Raw genomic sequence first — 20,739 nt, forward strand, 5'->3', positions numbered from 1 at the left:
AGTAAATGATAGTAATATATTGTAACTTACTGAATAAAGCAGGAATCCACCAGTCCGTATTAATAGAAATGAATAAACAAATAAAGGGAGAAGGAACAAGTAGGGACAAGTAGAGTGTCAATCAAAGCATCAGAAAGGAAGAACTCACCATTGGGCAACCAAAACAGTAGTAACAGATTCAGGCAAGAAGCATCAGTGGACTCAAACTGACTGACAATTTGATGAGAAACAGGACATTTACAGAGTCTCGAAGACTCCTCACAAAGTTCTTTTTATTAACTTTACAACAGAGAAACCTGATAGATGCTATCCTAATCGAGAGGTCAAAGTTAGTTTTATCAGGAAGGGGACAGTCCAGCACAGTGCATTTCCTGGTATGACACAGTGAAAACATGGCATCATTTCTGTCATATTTCCAGAAACAAAAATGTATACCCTGAATCTAATCATGAGGAAACGTTAGATGAACCCAAACTGAGGGATATTCTACAAAGTACTGTTCAAAAGTGTCAAAGTCATGAAAGAAAAGACTGAAACTGTTTCTCACTGAAGAAGATGGAACCCTGAACTGGGCTGCTGCAGCAGAGAGGAACGTGGTTGGGGCAATCAGTAGAATCTGAATACGGTCTGTGGATTAGGTATTACACGTCAATGTTAAATCTGACTTTGATGGTCATACCACGGTTATGTAGGAGTATTAAGGAAGTATCACTAAAGTAGGGTTAATGAGGCATCATGTCTGCAACTTTCAAGTGGCTCAAAAATTATGTTGGATGGGATCACACTGAATTTATAAATAAATATAAAGCACATGAACATCTTTACCATATTGTGGCTTCCAGTCCATGTACAACACAGTACTCCATTTATTTAAAATCTCCTTGAATGCCTCTTGATATAGTCTAAAATTTCCTCCATGAAGATTTTGTGTCTATTTTGCTAGATTTATTCTTAGGTGCTTCAAATTTTTTATGCTCTTGTTTAAGGATCTTTTTAAAACTTTTCATTTTCTGTTAGTTGCTGATACACACCCATACAAGTGACTTCTGCACACTGGTGGTGAATGGAGCAACTTTGCTAAAATCTAGATGTTACTCAATCGTCTACGTATAAAATCGTATCAACACAGAAACAATTTCCTGCCTCTAGGAAAGAAAAAACCCAGAGAATTACAGTGACTGTAACTTGTCAGAAATACATATATCTTGCCTAAGGGGCACCCAAAGTAATTTTAAATACTCATCAATTCTAACTAAGTTCTCAGCACATAAAACAAGCCCGTGTGGGGAAGTTATGGCCAACCCTTCACAAACAACTGCTTGGGAGCTTGAAGTTTTCTGGTGGACCGGCAGCTCTGACAGGATCCCACTATTGCCCCATCCCTTGGCTCACGTTCTTTCCACGTGACATAGAACGCCTTCCTGATCAGTGACTGCCACCACATTACCTGGCACAGCACACCCTGTGGGTGCTCTACAAACAGCAACACCTTCTCAAGAGTTACTTGCTTTATGTCCCAGGAAACCAGAAAGCACCCACAGACTGACGGCAGAAAGGACCCCAAAGTGGAGCGCTCACTGAGGGGAAACAGAGAGGCCGTTTGATTATGAAATATTCTTTAGGTTGTCTCAAACATTAAAAGAAAACTAAGAGAGTTTAAAAATACATTTTCGAGGTTCCATAGAAGGATGAGAAAGTTCTGGACATAGACAGAAGTCATGGTTGCAGGACAATGTGAATGTACTTAATGCCACTGAACTGTACACTTCAACCCTGGTCAAGTGATAAATTTTATGTTACACATATTTAACACCATTAAATTTTTAAAAAGGCACATTTTCTGTTAAACCCTACTGGATATTACTTAGTAATTACACAGCCATTAAGAGCACTAATGTTACATCAGAATCTGACAGTCCTGGATTTGAGACTTGACTCCAGCTGTCACACCTGTGCAACTGAGAACACATCATTTAACTGAGGATCAGTTTCCTTACCTGTTACACAGGAATAAGGTACTTACCTTCCCTGCTGTAAACCTGAAATGAAATAATGTATATGGAACTTAGCAGAGTTCATGGCATGCAGAAAGGGCTCAATAAATGTTTGCTCTTAATTTCTTTTCAGGTTTTTGTACCAATTTTTTTTTTATGTTTTTTTTTTTTACAATGAGGACTAAAAACAAGGTTCCAGCCCAAAAGGGCGGGATTATTCTTTCTCCCTAGTCCTTAATGTCACATAAAACTATGTAACAGCTTCCCATAAAATCCATGTTGTAGTCAAGGGACATATGAGCCTCAAGCATTGATCACTAAGCCAGTGGTTAATAAACCTTCAAGTCTCACACCCTAAGAGGCAACAATTTCAGAGACCCCACAAGAACTTGCAATAATTTAACAGGTTAATATATATAATATATATATTTTTATCAAGTATAACATGGTCATATAAAAGCATTTGTTACAAATATAATTCACACATACAAAAAGGCTCTTTCTTGTCCCTTTTATATCCTACTTTAGGCAAAATGACAAAACCAAGAAAAGAACAGAACTGCATTAGTTCTAAAATTGGGAATTTTGTATATGAAATATATCCAATCATCTACACCTCCTCTCAAATTCCAAACAATGAGGCTTATTGAATTATACTCTTAGAATCAACTTAAATAAATCTTTGCACGATTCAGATGAAACATACATTGTCAATGGTTATAAATTCAGGTGGAAAAAGTACATAAAATTATTCATACATAAAACATTTCATACAAAAGGAAAAGTTTTTTTTTTTTTTTAAAAACCCAGGTAATATTAAGAGGAAATGGACTGAATTTTAAAACATTTTTGGACTATTATATAAAACACCAAACGGTTCACAACTGTTGAACAACAAAAGTTTATGCAGAACAAAGCCAAGAAGTGAAAAACTATTAAATGTATAATATCTAAAGCCAAATAAGATATGACTGAACTACACAATTTAGAAACATGGTTAAGTGCATTTTCCCTGTACAATTCAACTGACTACCACATGTAAAATCTAGCAATTAATTAAAATGTAATTAATGCAGATTTGTAAGCCTTTTGGCCACTATGTGAATGTTAAAAAGTTAAGTGAATTGCAAATTGAAAAATGAAAGTTTACATACATACCCTAAAAGCACAAATGGTCAAAGATACACTACAAACTGTGTGAAAAAAACAATCATACCAAACAGAGATCTTTCAGGCACTTGCACTCAGAAACACTCTTTTTATAAATAAGCACATAGTTTCACTTCAAAAAAATAAAGCTGATTTCCCTCAATTGCACCTATTAGTTGAGCGCTGCATTAGGGATGCACTTAAATGGACCATTTAACGGGGAAAATGAACTGAACTTTAAAAAACACGACTCTGTCTATTTATTCACAACTTCAAAAGTACATACAATTCCAGCGAGGCAGAGACGGGACCCTATCAAAGCTGTCCACCGTTCAACATAACCAACACGGGATCACATGCTACCGGGACAAGAGGCAAAATCCATGATTTGGCAATCCTGTACGAAAGGGGCCCTGTCAAAAATTTCTTCCAGAAAACAAACACAGTATCACAAAGCGACGGAAAAAGAAACACAGAATTCTGACAACCCTACACAAACTGTGGGATTTCATCTTCCAGGTCTTCTAACTGCTGCATCCGTTTCAGCCGCGGTCTCGGGCACGCGGGGTGCGCGCCAGACACGTCGCGTGCCTCGGCCGCGTCCCTGGGCTCGCCCGCCGGCTGCGCGGGGCTCGCCGGCGGCCTCTCCGAGTCTGGCCCTGGTTTCAGCACGTGCTCCTGCGGGGCGGGAGCTGTGCCCGGGGGCGTGGCTGCCGAGGGTGTCACAGGTTTCTCCTCGTCCCCTCTCCCGCCACCGGTGGGAACACGTGGTTTATAAAACGTCGTCCAATGCTGGGGCTGCAGTGTCCTGGGTGCTCTGACGGGAGCAGGAGGGCCTGAGTCCGAGGACCGTCTCTCGGCCACCTGTCGTGCTGGCCTGAAGGGTTCTGCGTATGGCTTGCTGGGCTGGGCGGTGCTGACGGGGTGGTCCCCCGGCAGCCTGCTGCTGCTGGCCGTCCCTCCTCTTTCCTGGAATGCACCGGGCGCGATCCGTGCAGTCTTTGCAGTCAGGTCATTCTGTTCGTACTGTTTCTCCCGAGCTTTTTGTAGAGTCTGCTGATTCAAGCCATCAGATTTGGAGCAAACAGTAGTTGGGTCTTTCCTATTAACTCCTTCAAAGGAAGGATTCTTGCAAAACTTGTCTGAATTTGTATTTCCCGTATTTCTGCCACTCCTCTCGTTAGGAGGGCTTGCAAGCAGCAGCAGTCTGTCGACAGGCAAACTTACAGGTCTGACCTTGGTCCGTGGAGTGTGCCTCTCAACACCGTTTGTCTCCCTGTGGGATTTCAGAGTAAGTGGCCTGGAGGTTTTACAAACATCTTCCACCTTTTGTGATGCTGATTCAAGCTCTTGGTCTACAAGCAAACGCACTTTGTTGTCTGAAAAAGGAAAAGATTTATTTAAAAATCAAACTTCATGGCGGCACATGGTCAACAAGAGTCTGAGTTATACGTAAACAACCGCTCAGAACAGGGGTCTCCATATATTTTTCCCAAGTTATTCTCCGTTTTCTATGCAGAGGAGTTAAATAGTCATAAAATATTAAAGTCACACTTTGAATAAAAATGTTAGAATTCCTATTTATTTAAATCAATGTAATAAATAGCTACAAAACTCACTGCAAGTTAGTGAAAAAAAAACACACTTGCTGAAGTGGCTTCTTTTTATGTGCTGCGCGTGAACAGGGGTTTGCTGGGCGAAAGGGCTGCCATTTCAACAGGCAGATACTTGCGTGGTACCCCCGGAAAAGCGACACCAATTCACACACCAACCACATGCAACTGTGCCCTAAATCCCAAGGCTTTTGCCAATTTACTATGCTTTTCAGTTACACTCAACCCACAGCGAGAGCAAACCAGAGTAGATGCCTTGTGATGTGCTTATCTGATCAACTAGTAAGTGTCATCCCGTCCTATTAAGATCAGACAGTTCTGTATTAAGTAAAAAATGCCATTCTCCCCATTAACTGTTTTCTCAAACTAGAACCCTAGGCTCCTTCAAACCCTGTCTCTTTTTGCTGTATCTCCCCCCAAAAAATTCCCATTTCTGGAAAATTCCGGCTCTCTGCTCACACTCCTTTTACTGCTAAAAAAAAAACAACTCTGAGCCGTGGCACCACCCTGCCTTTGAGTTTCAGCGGGGCCCCAAGCACAGCATGCAGGCCTCCTCCCTGTCGCCAGGTCCTCCTCCCACATGTCTCAGGCAGCGGTCTGCAGGCAGGAGCCCATCAGAGTCACTTGAGAGTCATCATCTCATCTGACCTTCCTCCTCCCTGAGACTGTGGACCTCTCTTCCCTGGCGTCCAGGGCAACGCCCTCTTGTTTGCTTTCCCAGGTCCTTCCCTGCCTGGATGGAGCACTCTGAGGGGCCTGACACATTGCTGCGGGGCTGTAGATGCCAACCAAAGTGCATTCTTGAGTTCTTGGGGAAAAATTTGTAGTGCGATGTCTAGGAGTGCAGCTCGGAAGCCCAGTGGCCGGGTTTAGCTCAGCTCTCCCCCTTTCGCCCTGGGTGAGACAATCTCACTGTCCCTCAGTGTCTCCAACTGTCAGAAAGGAAACATAGTTCCATCTATGATGATGTGTGGCCTAGATGACCTAATCATGAAAAGTGCTTAGAATTACCTACTATTTACTAAGCACTCAAAAAATGACACATTTTTATTACGATTCCTAATTGGGAGCCCTAGGTCATGGAACAGTGAAATAATGGCAAACATAGGTTCAAACTGAATGATTTACTAGGGCATGACCTTTGACATTATTAAACTCTCTTAGGCTTCTAGTCTATGGGTTGAACGGGGCTAACACCACCCACTTCACAGCACAGAGCTGTTACGAAGATCAAATCAGATAAATGGCATCAAACAGCAAGCAGAGTGCTCAGCGCAGAGCAGGCAGGTACCCAGTGAACGTTATTAGCTCCCTTACTGTTTAGACCCTGTCAGGCTGCGATCACTGATACCTCATTATACATCAAATTTCACATATATGGCTGCACTTAAAAATCGGAAGTTGGCTCTAGTGAAGTACAGAATTACAGTAACAAGTGGAAGGAAGCCTTTCCACAAATGGGCAGCTCCCAGTCACTACAACCAAAATGATCATACAGTGAATAAAGTGACTACAGGCAAGGAAATAAAAAAGACAGACAGATATGTGTGCTTAATGTGTGAAAGGCAGGTGACAGGAAAATGCACTTTAAAAAATTTTTTGAAGTTTGGGAGTCTACATTTTTTGAATTTTAGAAGTCTCGTTGACACCTTGTGAACAGTTAGATCAACACAATGATCTGTAGTAACAGGAGATCCTAACGAATCATCACACTGCTCAACACACTTCGGCCGTGACTCTGACGGCAAAAATGGAAACAAAGAAAATTTCAGAACGAGCACAGAAACACCTCTGAACTCCAAGATGTCTTTCTGTAATGACCAGTATAGAGAGTAACACTTGCTTAAATGCAAGGCACACCAGAAGGCAGCTTCCGAAATGGCTGGCAGAGACCCATCTACTAACGACGCGTCCTTCCCTGACTCCTCTCCACTCCACTCACCTTGGCTTTTAACCATGGTTTACTGGGACAGTTTTAAGTCAACAAACATGCATTTTCACATGGCCACTCACCAATGAGACATGCATCACATTTTTCTAACGCATTTTGCCTTCGTTCTGATTCCTCAAATGATGTAGCAGATTCAAAAATTCTGCTTTCACTGTCTGCAGTATTGTTATCCTGTTGATGGAAGCAAAATTTTAAGCTTGAAGAACACAAACACATCTCAAAATAAACAGTTCAAGTATTTTTAACTTGTTAGTAACAAACATTACAAAGTTCCAACACAACTCCATAAAAGTCAAAACTCACTTCCTTTGAAGAAAAGAAGAGTGACTTCACAGAATGCTCCGGATCTTTTTCTTCTGGTGACAACAGAGGCTTCAGAAGAGGGCCTTGCTCAATCTGAGGTGCAGCGCCACCTGCGCCACCTGCAGCTACGTCCTGCGGCCGCAGGGAGCCGTCGAAGATCTTCTGTGAGTAGGTGATGAGGAACTCAACCAGCCGCGCTTGATTGGAGTACTCAGCCAGAGACGAGATGCTGATGGGAGCAGCTGTGGGTCTCGGCCTCACGAGACTTGGTCCAAATATCACCCCCAAGTTTCTGGAGTTCATTTTGTTTTCTTCTGCATGATCGACGACTCTGCGAAGCCAAACACATAAAGCTGTGTTAGACTTCCGTGACGGTAGGTTACTACAGGTGGGGAAGGGTGGAGAAGAACTGGGCTGCAGAAGTCTAGGAAAAGGATATATTTATTTGATTAAATACTGACCACCCACCAAATTGGGTTTCACAGTATTACGATTAAATTCAAGTAAGTGAAGGAATCACTACAGTTTTATCAACAGAAATAAAAAATATCCTAAAAGCTGCACCCATCTTAGTATATACACAGTACATCCTCCCAGGTCCTCACGCTGGAAACTTTCTATCTAGTCCTCAAGCCTCACTGATCCTAAAGGTCTCTGTACTCTGTTGCCACTCCCATTGCTCTGGCCCTACTTCAAGCTCTCATCACCTTTTATTTCTGACTATTCAAGGAGATCGGAGTTGAAATAAAGCCCCCTCCTTCAATCTGCTCTCCATATTGCTGACAGAAAGACCTAGCAGGCAAACCTGAGTGTGTCAAATTCCTGGCTCAAACCCTTTCGTGAGCACAGAAAGAGACAGGCAAGTCACCCGCCAGGTACGCACGGCTTTGCCAGGACTCCGCCGAGCTCACTCTGGGCTGCCGCTTGCCCAGTCCCAGCCTAACCGAGTTACTTACACTTCCCCAAATGCAAAACGATCTCTTATGTCTCTGTGTCTGTTAGCCTCTGCCTGGAATACTCTTTTGTACAGTCTCTGTCACCAAGCCGTGACTGAACTCTTCAAGTCTGGTTCAAGGCTGCTTTCTCTGATCCACGTGAGAACCCCCCCCCATCCTCCTCTGCATGTTGAGCGCAGCTCCATCAGAAGACTAGGGCCGCTGCACCGCACACGTGCGCAGGCCTCCCCTCGAGCTGACAGGCACAGAAGACGAGAGAAACCTCACATGTTTGTCCTCATTTCCCCAGCCAGAGCCTGGCACGTAGGAGGCATCTGAGGGAAAGATGCTGGTTGCATGAACCTGTATTTAATGCCCCCCTTTCCCTAACACATACTAGAGAAATGGAATGTTCAAAGTAAAAACAATACCACAGCAACATGAAGCTACTTAATACCACTGAACTGTACACTTAAAAATCATTAAAATGGTTAAATTTATGTTCTGTGTATTTTACAATTTAAAAAAACCAAAAAAGCAAAACCAAAAAACTGATCAATTATCCACCTATTAACGGATGCTTGCCTTATTCAAAGTTCTTACCGCTTAAGATGGACTATGAGGTAATGAAGGCTATTAAAATTTGACGCTGGCAATTGTCTTAGAAGGTCCTTGCTTTTTAGAAGAATTCGGTTTATTTCTATACATGTACTTGGGCATTTTTTGTCCTCGAGGTTGTCCTTTCTTGTCTCTTGTTCTTCATTTACACGTAGGATCTCTACAGCAAGGTCTATAAATTCCTTATACAATCGGAATAAAATAAATGGTTCCGGGAGCTAAAGAAATAAAATGACAATAGGAGTATCATTCTGTCCATTCTTTCCCCTGTTTAAATAATCTACTGAATAGCTACTCAGTGGTTCTGCAAGTCCTTTCAGGTTAATAGGACGTATGGTCAATCCACACTGAGAAATGTACACGTGTCTCATCACAATGGAAACTATTTTTCCCTATTTCTTTAATTTTGTATCTATATGAGAAGATGGATGTTCACTGAAACAGACGTGATTACCACTTCACGGTGTATGTAAGTCAAGTCATTATGCTGCACACCTTAAACTTGTACAGTGCTGTGTGTCAATTATACCTTAACATACAACTGAAGGAAAAAAACTACCCAAGAACAAGAAAAAAAGAAATGTACGTATGTTCGCTAGATGTGATATCACCATATATTATATCTATGTTAAAAATGAGTTATCTGGTAATCAGTAAAACTCTAAACTTAAGGCTGTATGATGTGATTTTAAAACTCTAATATATATTCTATACCAACTACATTCATGACTGTCCAAAAGTCAGCATGATAGTCAACTGTTTTATTGAAACAAACCCAGGATAATGTACAATATAAGTCAAATTAATCAGAAAAAGCTTGTTTTCTGTTCCTACAGGAGAGACAGAGAACAAAACGCTTTAGGGTCCTTGTGTTTTGCTTGGGCTAGACTGGAGATTAGCATAAGGAGACATGCCTCACAAGAAAGAAACTGTCAGTACTTCGTTATCTAAGTTTTAAATACAACTTGAATTGTCCCAAGTAGGTTAAAAGAGAAAGTTCCCCTCTCAAACTATCGATGGGCATACCACCTTGCTCTGTCTCCTGGCATAACTGATTTCAGCCTTTCTACTGCTCACCGATGGAAAATACAACACATTTCTGGCTAGCTGATGTCCCATACTATTTATGGTGAAGTAGGCACCCACTTCTCCAGTTTCCCCTGCTGGTCCCAGAAAGGGGAAGCCTTGAGATCAATTTCTACCTCTACCACCTTGGGATCTGAAGGAGGTCACTTAGCCTCTTGCAGACTTCCCACATGGTAATGAGTAAAACAAAGGCTACTCTCTAATACTGCAAGAAGGGAGCATGGCTTCCCACGCTAAAGCCTTGGGCCCACAGCATGCCTAGGATAGGAGAGAGCTGAGTGTTGGACCCCATTTCCTCTCCCTGACTGGCAGAAGAAATAAAGGGTGATTCATGGTGAGATTAAAAGTCATTTAAAGATACTGTCTCCATTTCTCAGTTGAAAATCCTGCAAAATGTGATTAAAGAGATATCAACAGTTTCCTGGGCTAACATGGCAGATCCAAAATTTGCACCTAATTTCTCCCTGCCCCCACCCCAAAACTACTGAAATACAGTTAAGCCCAAAGGACTGAGAGAATCAGAATGAAGAAAAAAAAGCAACATTTCACAAGCTTAAGAAAAGATGAACACGTGCTGACTTAGCACTCCTGAGGAAGCTGAAATTCCAAACAGAGGCCCCACATGATTTACTGGATCCTAAGGAGACTCAGAGACTGTCAGACTAGATCCTCTGATCCGGGGGAGGGTGAGCTATCTCAGAAGCATTAGATTTCTAGATCCCTGTCTCCACTCCATGCTCCTGAGGATGTCTTCTCTGGGCAGTGTAACACAGAGGGTCCCTGGATGGGCAATGCCAAACACAGGAACAGATGGGCAACTCTTAAAACAAGCAGAGATTTAGCAACTGCATGCCTGCTGAATGCCGATTCTGGAGACTTCTTACCTAATTTGGCTCCCAGATTTCTGGAAGTGTACCTGTAGGCCCGGAAAGACCCTTCTCTGGGGTTATCAGACCAGCCCAAGAGCAGAGACCTAGAGATCCAGACATGATCAGGTGTTTCCCAAACAGCCCTCCTAGATCACACTAAGTAAAGCTCAAAATCTTCAAAGCCTCATGTACTCAAGAGCGGCCAGAGAGATTTCCATTCTCAAGTCTTCCATTTTAAGCAGATAACTATGGAAGACAGAAATCAAAATAAGTAAGAAAAAGCCAATTTGAAGGTCTACAACTAAGCTGTCAATATGGTGGCCACTAGCCATATGTGGCTACTGAGCAGTGGAAATGTGGCTGTTCCAAACTGACATGTGCTCTAGGTGAAAAGTACACACCAGATTTCAAAGACTCAGTACCAAAAATAAAGTAAAATACTTCATTAATCATTCAAAACATTGATTAGATATTCAGATAATATTTTCAGTATGTTAAATAAAATATTAAAATTAACTTCAACCTATTTCTTTTTGTGTAGCTACTAGAAAATTTAATATTATATATAGGGCTCACATTATATTTCTATTGGACAAGGCTAGAGGCTAAGCAGAGAAAAAAATCCTTTTAAAAAAAGCTATTAATATCTCAGGTGGAAAAAATACTGCATTCAGTAAAAAAGAAAAAAGGCTGCAAAGGGAACAGAAAATCAGAATTCTTGGAAATTAAAAACTGATTTACAGTACAGGATTGGAAGATAAAGCAGAGGAGATCTCTTAGAAAGCATTAAAAATAAAAACAAACAAAAAAAAGAAATGAATAATATGGAAAAGGGAAGGAAACCAGAGAAGCAGTACAAGTTGTTAAGTATCCAAATATAAATTCCAGAAACAAAATACAGAGAAAACAGAGGGGAAGAAATGAGCAAGAAAAGGAAAGTTTCAAGAACTAAAGGACAAGCCGCTGACAGAGCTTGCGGAGTGCCTGAAACAGCAGATGAAAATCATACACTGACATTTTAGGGTCACAGAGAGAGAAAAAAGATTCTACAAGCTTTCAGAGAGAAAACAAGCAGCCAGGCACAAAGCAGCAGGAACGAGAAGGATTTCAGGTTTCAAAGAGAACAACTTTTGAGGAAACACGATTTCCAGCCTAGAATACTGTAACCCTCCACACAACCCACTCTTCCATCCCCATTCAAGAAAGCAGAATAAAGACATTTACAGATAAACGCAGCCTCAAATATTTACTCTGTTCCACCTGGCTCGAGGATGGGCATGACCAAACAGGGGAATAGGAAAAACAGGAAGCCATGACACAGAAGACAGGTGTCCCCTCATGAAAGAGACGAGGGTGGAGGAGAGAGATCCCAGGATGGCGGCTCTTCACCAGATGGAGACGCAGAACCCCCGAGACGGACGTGCTGAGGACCACCGCCACCCCGCTCTCGGTGATTGGCTCTCCCTCTTCCCCGAGGGCGGGATGCAGCGGGCGAGGCCCAGGTCTCCGGGATCTGGCTCGTGATCACACGGCTGCTCCCGCAGCCCTTCCACACGTGGCTGCCTCCGCCACTGCAGCCACTTCCTTCACCCCACGGAAGCGCTTTCTTTGAACCTACTCCCGTTGACAGGCAGGTGCAAGAGCGAGCACAGGAGGAGAAAATACAGAGCAGCCCGTGCCCACTCACAGCCCTGCCGAACCCCCAGCAGCCAGCTGACGGGACAGCCCGCCTGACGCCACAGACACGGAGGGCTTCATGTTCCCCGAGAGCACTCACGCCTGGACCGCTCGCCCACCACAACAGCCGTGTAAAGTGTCAGCGAAGTTAAAGCCAAACTATGACCCGGACGCTTCTACTTGCTGAACCCTTCTTGTAACAGAGTGAATAATGGCCTTTTCTTAGACAGCCAGATTGATACTTTCCACTCACTTTTCTAAAACTTAATGATATATTATTTAGGAATACACAACAGGTATTAAAACTATCAAGAACAGAGAGGGAGAGAGGGAGGTATTAACGTGGCTAGGAAAGACCACTGGGCTACAATGGGGTGGGGGCTTTTATAAGGTTTAGTAATGTTTTATTTCCTTATGCTAGGTGCTGGAGAATGAGTGTTTTAATTATTAGAAGTCTTTAAACTGTACATGTATTTTATATACTCTTTGATCTGCACGTTAATAATTGGAAAGATATTGATATGGTCTATGTCAACAAAAAAAATGTGTAGCAAACATCATCAACAAGCTGAAAATCATGTTTTTGATTTTTTCTACTTAATGGTACGTTTCGAGGGTATAACTTTACCTGTCGAAGGTATAATTTCAAGACGTCACAGATGTCATGAGAACTAAATTCTGAAATGTCTACCAAGTGCATTCCATTTTCCAAGGCTTGACACAGTTTCTCAGTTTTTATTTTGTTCCCACATACACGATAAATTCCCTTCAGAAGAAAAGGAAAAATTTTGCAAAATTCTGCTTTAAAACAAATGCAGATATCTAAATATATTTAATGTCTACTTCAATTTATATCAATATTTTGGAAGAAAACTAGGATCAAATAAGGTAGTATTTTCCAAATAAATCCGACTAAATTCAGATTTATTAGTAAAAATTCAGAGAATTGTTCTCCTTTAAAGTCTCCTTATCATCAGAACAAATCACATAGACATTTATGTTTTAAAATTTTCGATTTTAAGAGTTATAATGTACCTGTAGACACAAGGCTCTATTTTCAATCTCTGAGGCACATATTTTAAGTATAAAAGGGATGCCATCTGGTTCCCTTTTTGCAACTTGTGTGAATTCTGCTCCAAATAAGTGTACTTTTCCCAAAAGTTTCTGATGACCACAAATGATGACTAAGTTTTCCAAACACTTCCGGTGACAAACAAGGAGACACTACAAGAAAATGATAGTTTACAATGGTTAATTCACCTTAAAACTACTCACAACTGGACAAACTATAGGTAGAGTGGTAACATAACAAAAATGAGTTCAATAGGTATTATCTGCGGTGTATGAAATACATTTAATAGCAAAATGAAGTATAAAACCATAGAAGGTACACTGTGGCTCAATTTATTAAAAATACATTTGCAAAAGACCCTAATCAGTAAAATTAATAACAAAAAACCATAAAGCAAAAAGAGCATAGAAGGGCTCACGTAATTCCAGAAAGATCTTACCTCTTCGCATTCAACACCCTGGAACACCACGATGCTTTCACAGTCCCTGCACTTTGTGGGGGACCTCAGTTTGCGAAACTTGTGAGTGAGTGCTGCCTTTGACATCAACGTTTTCTTAAATGTTCCAAGGGAATTAGGTCCTTTAAACAGAAGTAGATTAGTATATAAGAATTGTAAGATGACAGAAAAATTATATCACATGGTACTACATTTTTAAAAATCTTCAGAAAGATTACAAAAAGCCATTATTTTGAGTCTGTAACATCAAAATAAGCATCCAATTTATAGATCTCTTACAAGGCATACATTTATCAGACATTTCAGCTCTGAGTAAAAATCACCATCAAAGCAGTAAGATCCTTCAAAAACAGCATGGCGTGTTTCCAGAATCAGCAAATGCACAGTTACTTACATGCCCTTTATTACACAGGTGGCATTACATTCTTAGAAAGTGACCCTATAAAAGCCTCGAAGAAAACTAGCCGTGAGGTTAGTATGTCAGCACTATTTGCATTAAAGACAAAGCTATTCGTGATTCATTAATTCAAATTACAGATAATACTAGCTAGTTATCTACCAATATCCTACCAGAGATCAGATGTTCCATACTATTTTAGAAAATGATGCAAAAACATCTGGAGGTACCTGGTATCCGGAGTCTCAAATTAAGTCATTAACATAACTGACGTCTTTTATCTCCTTCAACAACCACAACTTTCTCTGTCCTCAAGAAGTAGAGTTATTTACTTTTCCTGCCTAACTTACATGATTTCTTCTGAAGAGACTTTTCTCATGTAGAAATTTTTATGTATACAATTTCTCATGTATTGCAACACTTTGAACAGTTAAGTCACTGTATTAGGTTTATGAAAGATCGAAATATCTAGCCTATTTTAGCAACGTGCCAATATATTTTGGCTGTAGTAATTTTGCTGTTTATTCTTACATTTTTATTTATAACATTTGATTAATGCTTTATCAACCCATACTTGTACATAATTTGTACATGATACTTGTACATAATTTGTTGAGATATATTTAAGTCACTAAGATGCCTTTTGTTTAACACACAGTAAAGTAATTCTTTACATCATGCTACTTTCCCCTAATATCACGCAATGCTATTGACACAACTGGTTCAGTGGACACTTGATCCAGGGGACTGCAATACCGGCTTCTGAAGGGGACGGTGGCTCCCTTTCATCCAGATCGTCTGCAGAAGACATGGTTCCACTGGATGGAGTTCGTGGAAGTTTTCGGTGAAAGTCTCCTAAAAGAGAATTCATTGCAGAATTTAAGAAATGGGTAATGACATGTTTTTGAATAACACAAGTCACAGTATCTTATTAGCTACAATGTAAATATTTGCTTCCATTCACCGACTGTGGATACAGGGAATTCTGATACTTACTCCTGGGAACAAAAGAGAACTGAACCAAATCTGCCTTTTCCAAATAAACTTAGAATTGAGGATCACATATTCAAATGAGAACTTGCTGTTGATTTCCGACAGTAACTGCTGGGATTATAAACCCCACAAGGACAGGGAGTACTACCTATTCAAGTCTGACGGCTAACGTCTGCCAGAGTGGCTGGCGCAGTGGTAAAGCTGTCATTAAATGCTTGTTAAATTAAGTGATAAAGCAACGTACACAATGTAACCTAAAGATCTCTAAAATATACAAAGATCTATGAATACAGCAGTGTGACAGTGCCGTCACCTTTATGTCGCCGGTAAGACAGGAGACTGGGCACCAGGGGCAACGATCCCTGGCAGGGAGCTGAGGGCGCCAGACGCACGCCGTCAGCCAAGGGCTCTGCCACGTGTCTCAGAGCACGTTCAGCAGCAGCCCGACCAGGTGAGGAGGTGTATCTGCTCCCTGCTGGTATCGCTAACAGGGCTGTGTCTCAGTGGGGGACTTCACCTAACTCAAGGCCTTTAACAGTCTTAGGTGCAGAGTCAGAAAGGGCTTTGCAAACTATTGAAATCACAGCCTCTCTCCCCAAAGACTCGCAGCCTTCCAACTATTCTTAAAAAGTGGTCTAGTTTTTTTTTTAACCTATAACTTGTCTTTTTACATATCAATATATCATGACAATCCTTTCCTTTCCACAGACATTGTCCGCAGTGTCATTTGTAATAGCTGTCTGATTAGTTCACTTACTTTACCACAGTTAATTCAGCCCCATTTGCTTAGCATTCAGGTTGTTTATGATTTTCAGTTGCACTAAACAGCTTTGTAGCTAAATCTCTGGCACACTGGTATAACCATTTTTAAAGAATATATCCATTTTTAAGGCTTTTTAAACTTATTTCAGTGTTTGCCAAAAGATGATGGAAGAGCCAAATTTCCCCACCACTCTGCCAACTCTGGAAATTATAACTAAGGAAAAAGTTTTTCCTAATTTGTAAGCAAAAAAGATTTTTCACTATGGCTTTAATTTGCACTTCTTTCTTTACTAGATGAAATTGATTTTTTAAAATGTGTTTTAGGCCAACACACCTTTTTCTTTTGTGAGGTGCCTGATCAGGCACGCAGCCTACTCTTCCATGTTGTCTTTTTTTTTTTTTTTTTTAACAGTGGTCATCTAGTTTTTGTTTTGAATGTGTCCTTGATGACTAAGAAGTCATGAGGCCACGTGTTCATTTTAGAATTATTCTAACTGTAAAATGGCTTCTTTATATTACCGAGTAGAAACCTGTCACCTATAAATTCCAGCCCTTGGTCACATTTCTCCTGAAGGACTCTAACTCTATTCCCCTTGTATTTCCAGTATCTGAGGACAGGTTGCCGTGTCCTCAAGTTTCCTTTTTCCAGGTTATGCATCCCTGGGTCTTCACCCATTTGTTATGTGACCAGTTTCAAAGTTTTTGTCTTTATCACACTGAAGTGTTACAGGTTTCCAAATAATTGAGAGCTAAGGCCTTGGGCTTCAAGGTAGGTTAAATCCTATAACACATCTCCTACAGTACCAAGATCCCAGGAGAAAGAAACACAGCCAGGAAAAGCAGGACTGGAGCAGTCTTTGGAAGAAGAGTGAAGGAGAAAGGACATCGAAAGTAAATAGCCTCAAGGGTTTGAAAGATGCCTTCCAGCTGCGTTACCTCTGGCAAGTTATTCTCTTTGAAGCCACTAAGAGAGTGTTCAAAACATCCATTCTGCCTCCCGAAGAAGCACGAGATTATCTTTATCAAAGTTCCTTAAGGTACATTTATAAAAAATGAGTAAGTTAGCACCAGCACAAGAACTGGTGTCATCTGCACTGTTCACTAGAGCAGTTAACTGCAGAACAATCCAAAAGATAGACAAGGACATTCATGTTTACGGAACAGTCTACAGAGTATAGTATAAAATAAAGACAGCTTCTCACATCAATGTGGATCTCAAAAAAAAATGCATGAAAGAAGTCACAAAGAATAGTATGATTCCATCTGAATAATATTCTGAAGAGGGCAAAGGTCAACTAGACACGAGTACTGAAACATTTAAAATCGCTAGGGAATGATGAACAAAACTCAGGATGACGGCCTGCTCTGGCGGGTGACAGGGCAGTGGTATCAGCAAGGTGTCGAATACACTGCTAATGTTTTACTTCTCAGGCCAGGTGGTAAATATATGAGGGTTTGTTCTCTCATTTTTATTTAAACTGTACATATGCATACATACTCCTATGAGACAGTTCATTCTAAAAACAGGGTAGTTATAAACAACAAAGATTTACTGTATAGCATAGGAAACTATATTCAGTATCTTGTAATTCAAAAATGAAAAAGAACTGAAAAAAGAACATAGATATACATAAATATATGTTATAACCGAATCACTGTGCTATACACCTGAAACTAACACAATATTGTAAATCAACTATACTTTAGTATAAAAAGAGAAAAAATATAAAGTAGTTAAAAACATGCCCAAAAGGAATATTTTAATCTTTCATTGCATTTTCACTCTACATGTAACTACTTATGTACCTGGACTTATAGATTCGGAATCCAAAGACCTAGATTCACTGCTCCCGCCAGTGCTCTCGGAGTCACTAAACATCCCGAATGTCCATGATCTGATAAAAGAAGGACCTTTAAGAAAAGAATATTTAAAGTCAAACTTGGCTACAGATGGATTTCATAAGGCAAAATGTCGACACTATTTAAAATGGGACAAGTCAAACTTCTTCAACAGTGTTAAACAGCTGACTTTAAGACAGGCACAGTGCTCACTACTGTGAATAAAGCCTTCTAATGCTACCATTCAGGGCCTGATTTTACATTACAAAGCTGTGACTCATTTAATAATTACATTTAAATAACTTCACCTTTCATAAATTAGTGCCCTCTGCACTGTGAGAAACTACCTGTTACGTCCGCACTGTTCGAGCATCTGTCCTCTTCAATCTTGTTGGAACTGTAAGGCAGGCGCACGACGTCCTCTAAAGAGTCAGAAGGCCCGTATCCGGAAGTGTGGGAGCTGTCTGTTAACTGTTTATGTATATTCCTAAGAAAAACCCAAATAAAAGTCATCATTCAGAAGAATGACTAATAATCACCTACTTCATTTTATTTTCAGAAAAATCTGTTAATTTAATGAACAGAGTAATTTACTAAATATTAAGAACAAACCATATTATACAGTTGAACTTTATGAAAGAGATGGGAATAAAAATTAATACTTATTTGTATTTATTTCGGCTGAAACAGGGAAAAAAGTAGCAGACGTGTAGTCAATTACTCATGTCATGGTTACACTTTTCTAGTATAACTTGTGTGGAAAATGTAGGCTGTTAAATCTGCGGACATTCAAAAATTGGTATGACCATGATTTGCCACTCTGAAAGGATTTTTAAATCTCAAAGAACTAAGCTCTGTGTCAAAATTGAAAGCTTTACTCTTAAGTGAGTTATATCTTTTTTTTTTAAGTGAGTTATATCTTATATCTTAAACAATATTTTTAAAATTCAGGAAGTTTTAACATCAATTCTGCCAGGGTTAGAAAGACACCACCTTACACCAGATAGGACACTGAGCAATAAAGGCTTTATCTCTTGAAATAATCTCATCTATGTGTTAATTCTTACCCATCAACTTTTTCTTCTTCAGTTGAATTCGTGGCCTTAACAAACTCACTGTACTCTTGGCCTGGGTCATAGAGTTTGGCAGTATCACAGAGAGACTGCAAATTGTTTGCAAGCGAGGCAGCCTGCAGTTGTTGCATCTGGAAGAGGTTGACTGTCACCTATGGTCACATACAAAAACAAAAGGCAAGGTAACTCATGCTAGACAGAATGCTGTGTATATTTATTCCAAGCGACAGCACCAAAACAGGCCACAGAGTGAAGCATTCAACAATGTGTATCATTGTGAGCACACTATGTTGCCTGACTTTGTACAAGGTCTAAATCAGGGGGGGAAAAAAAAAGTAATTTTAATCCAAAACCTAGGAGCAATCATTTCTGGCAAAACTGGCTTTAATCTGAAACGTTACAAAATACAACCTCATGTCCCTAATGGTTCACAATTTCAGGAGATGGATGGGTTTTCGAGGATTCCCATCTCTGTACTCTGATGGTTTGACCACAATTGTCTAAACTGAAAAACTGGGGGAAAAAATTCCAGTCAGAGCACTATTATTTTGACTTTCACTTTTGCAATCCTGTAAAAATAGAAATGCTTTATATTTATAATGTATCCTATAGCACTCAATTTTTATGATTAGGTACTATCTTGAATCTATTCAAAATACATTATTTCACTGAGTTTCCACAAATGCCTAAATACACTGTCACTGCTGCTGCTCACAGTAACAGCAGGGGCACAGCAGCCGGGGGTGCTTACAACGCGCCAGATCCATTCTGAGAGCTGCGCGTGTTAGCTTCTCTCATGTTCACAAAACCCTGGGCTCTGGGTATTCTATGGCAAATAAACAGATGAGATCTCAGTCCTCATAAGAGTCTGCATTTCCCCGAGAGTGGTGTTAGACAGACAGGACAAATTAAGTAAATAAGGTAATTTCTGGTACTGAAAACTGCTATAAACATAAGATCATCAGGTTTGGAATGTCACCAGGTATGTGTTTGCAGAAGAGTGCTAGTGACGAGGCACTGGGTGCCCTTACTGGGGTGGCTCACAGGTACCTCAAAAATCATCATGCCTCTAAGATCTTTCTGCCCCCCAATCTGCTTGGGGGAAGGACTTGGTCCTTCTAGGTCCCCAATATGAAGTGCAGTGTCTTAAAGGGGAAATGACTAAATGAATAAGAGTAGAAAGTGTCATCAGCCAAGATTATACGGAAATTCTGCATGTTTTCTGGTACTGCTTACTCAAGCTCACAGGACTTCCAACTCTATGCCCAGCTTTCATAACCTACATATAATTTTTAGTTGCTCCATGGGCACAGAGATTAGCACAAATTTCTCTGACAGCTGTTGAAATAGAGTATTCCATAATTTCAGATCAATGGGAAAAGTTCTTCCCACATAGACAGCAATAACTTAAAAATTAATTTTTGTTCAATATAATTTTCTATCCTATATTTTTTTAAAAGATAAATTTTTCTTGAACGCTCTTTAAAACAAAAGGAAAAACTCCTGTGCTAATTTTTTTCACTCTTCAAAGGCCACTGATCTGATTAGGTCTTCAGTGACTGACTTGGTCATTTCTCCTTCCTCTCACTTAGCAATGTAATTATGATCTATATCCCATACCCTTCAGTGCTTTATAATTCAAGACAATTTTGAATATTCAGGAGTAATTCTTGATGCTCATGATGTAACTTACAATTTGCTGGGACATGAGTCTGACTAGTGCATCTTCCTTAAGACAGTGAGTGAACCTGAGTGTCTAGCATCCCTGTATCTCAAATGATTCTGCCTTCTCTGCAACGATAAATGCAATAATATATCCTAGAATGAAAAACCCTAAAATTAAAAAAAAAAACCCAACATTCAATATAGGTTACAAAGAAGACCCAGAGTCATATAAGGTAATATTGAAAATGTCTAGGGTATCATCCAAAATTACTTGTCATATGAAGAG

The 20,739-nt window shown here is 40.3% G+C and overlaps 1 protein-coding gene across 1 annotated transcript in view; it reads right to left on the reverse strand.

Annotated features, from left to right (window-relative positions):
- Positions 1 to 2,392: 2,392 nt before the first annotated feature.
- The window catches only part of ARHGAP29 (Rho GTPase activating protein 29), a 56,103-nt gene continuing 37,756 nt past the window's right edge, over positions 2,393 to 20,739 (reverse strand). Inside the window, exons 13-23 of the mRNA XM_031457633.2 lie at positions 18,783 to 18,940; positions 18,063 to 18,202; positions 17,683 to 17,787; positions 14,878 to 14,976; positions 13,707 to 13,846; positions 13,231 to 13,419; positions 12,824 to 12,961; positions 8,549 to 8,781; positions 7,011 to 7,341; positions 6,770 to 6,878; positions 2,393 to 4,522 (exon numbers count right to left, since the gene is read on the reverse strand). Of these exons, the coding sequence (XP_031313493.2) occupies positions 3,633 to 4,522; positions 6,770 to 6,878; positions 7,011 to 7,341; positions 8,549 to 8,781; positions 12,824 to 12,961; positions 13,231 to 13,419; positions 13,707 to 13,846; positions 14,878 to 14,976; positions 17,683 to 17,787; positions 18,063 to 18,202; positions 18,783 to 18,940 (2,532 nt within the window). The 3' untranslated portion in view covers positions 2,393 to 3,632. The remainder of the gene's footprint in view (positions 4,523 to 6,769; positions 6,879 to 7,010; positions 7,342 to 8,548; positions 8,782 to 12,823; positions 12,962 to 13,230; positions 13,420 to 13,706; positions 13,847 to 14,877; positions 14,977 to 17,682; positions 17,788 to 18,062; positions 18,203 to 18,782; positions 18,941 to 20,739) is intronic.

The sequence above is a fragment of the Camelus dromedarius genome, chromosome 9, assembly GCF_036321535.1.
Source record: "Camelus dromedarius isolate mCamDro1 chromosome 9, mCamDro1.pat, whole genome shotgun sequence".
Classification (NCBI taxonomy): domain Eukaryota; kingdom Metazoa; phylum Chordata; class Mammalia; order Artiodactyla; family Camelidae; genus Camelus; species Camelus dromedarius.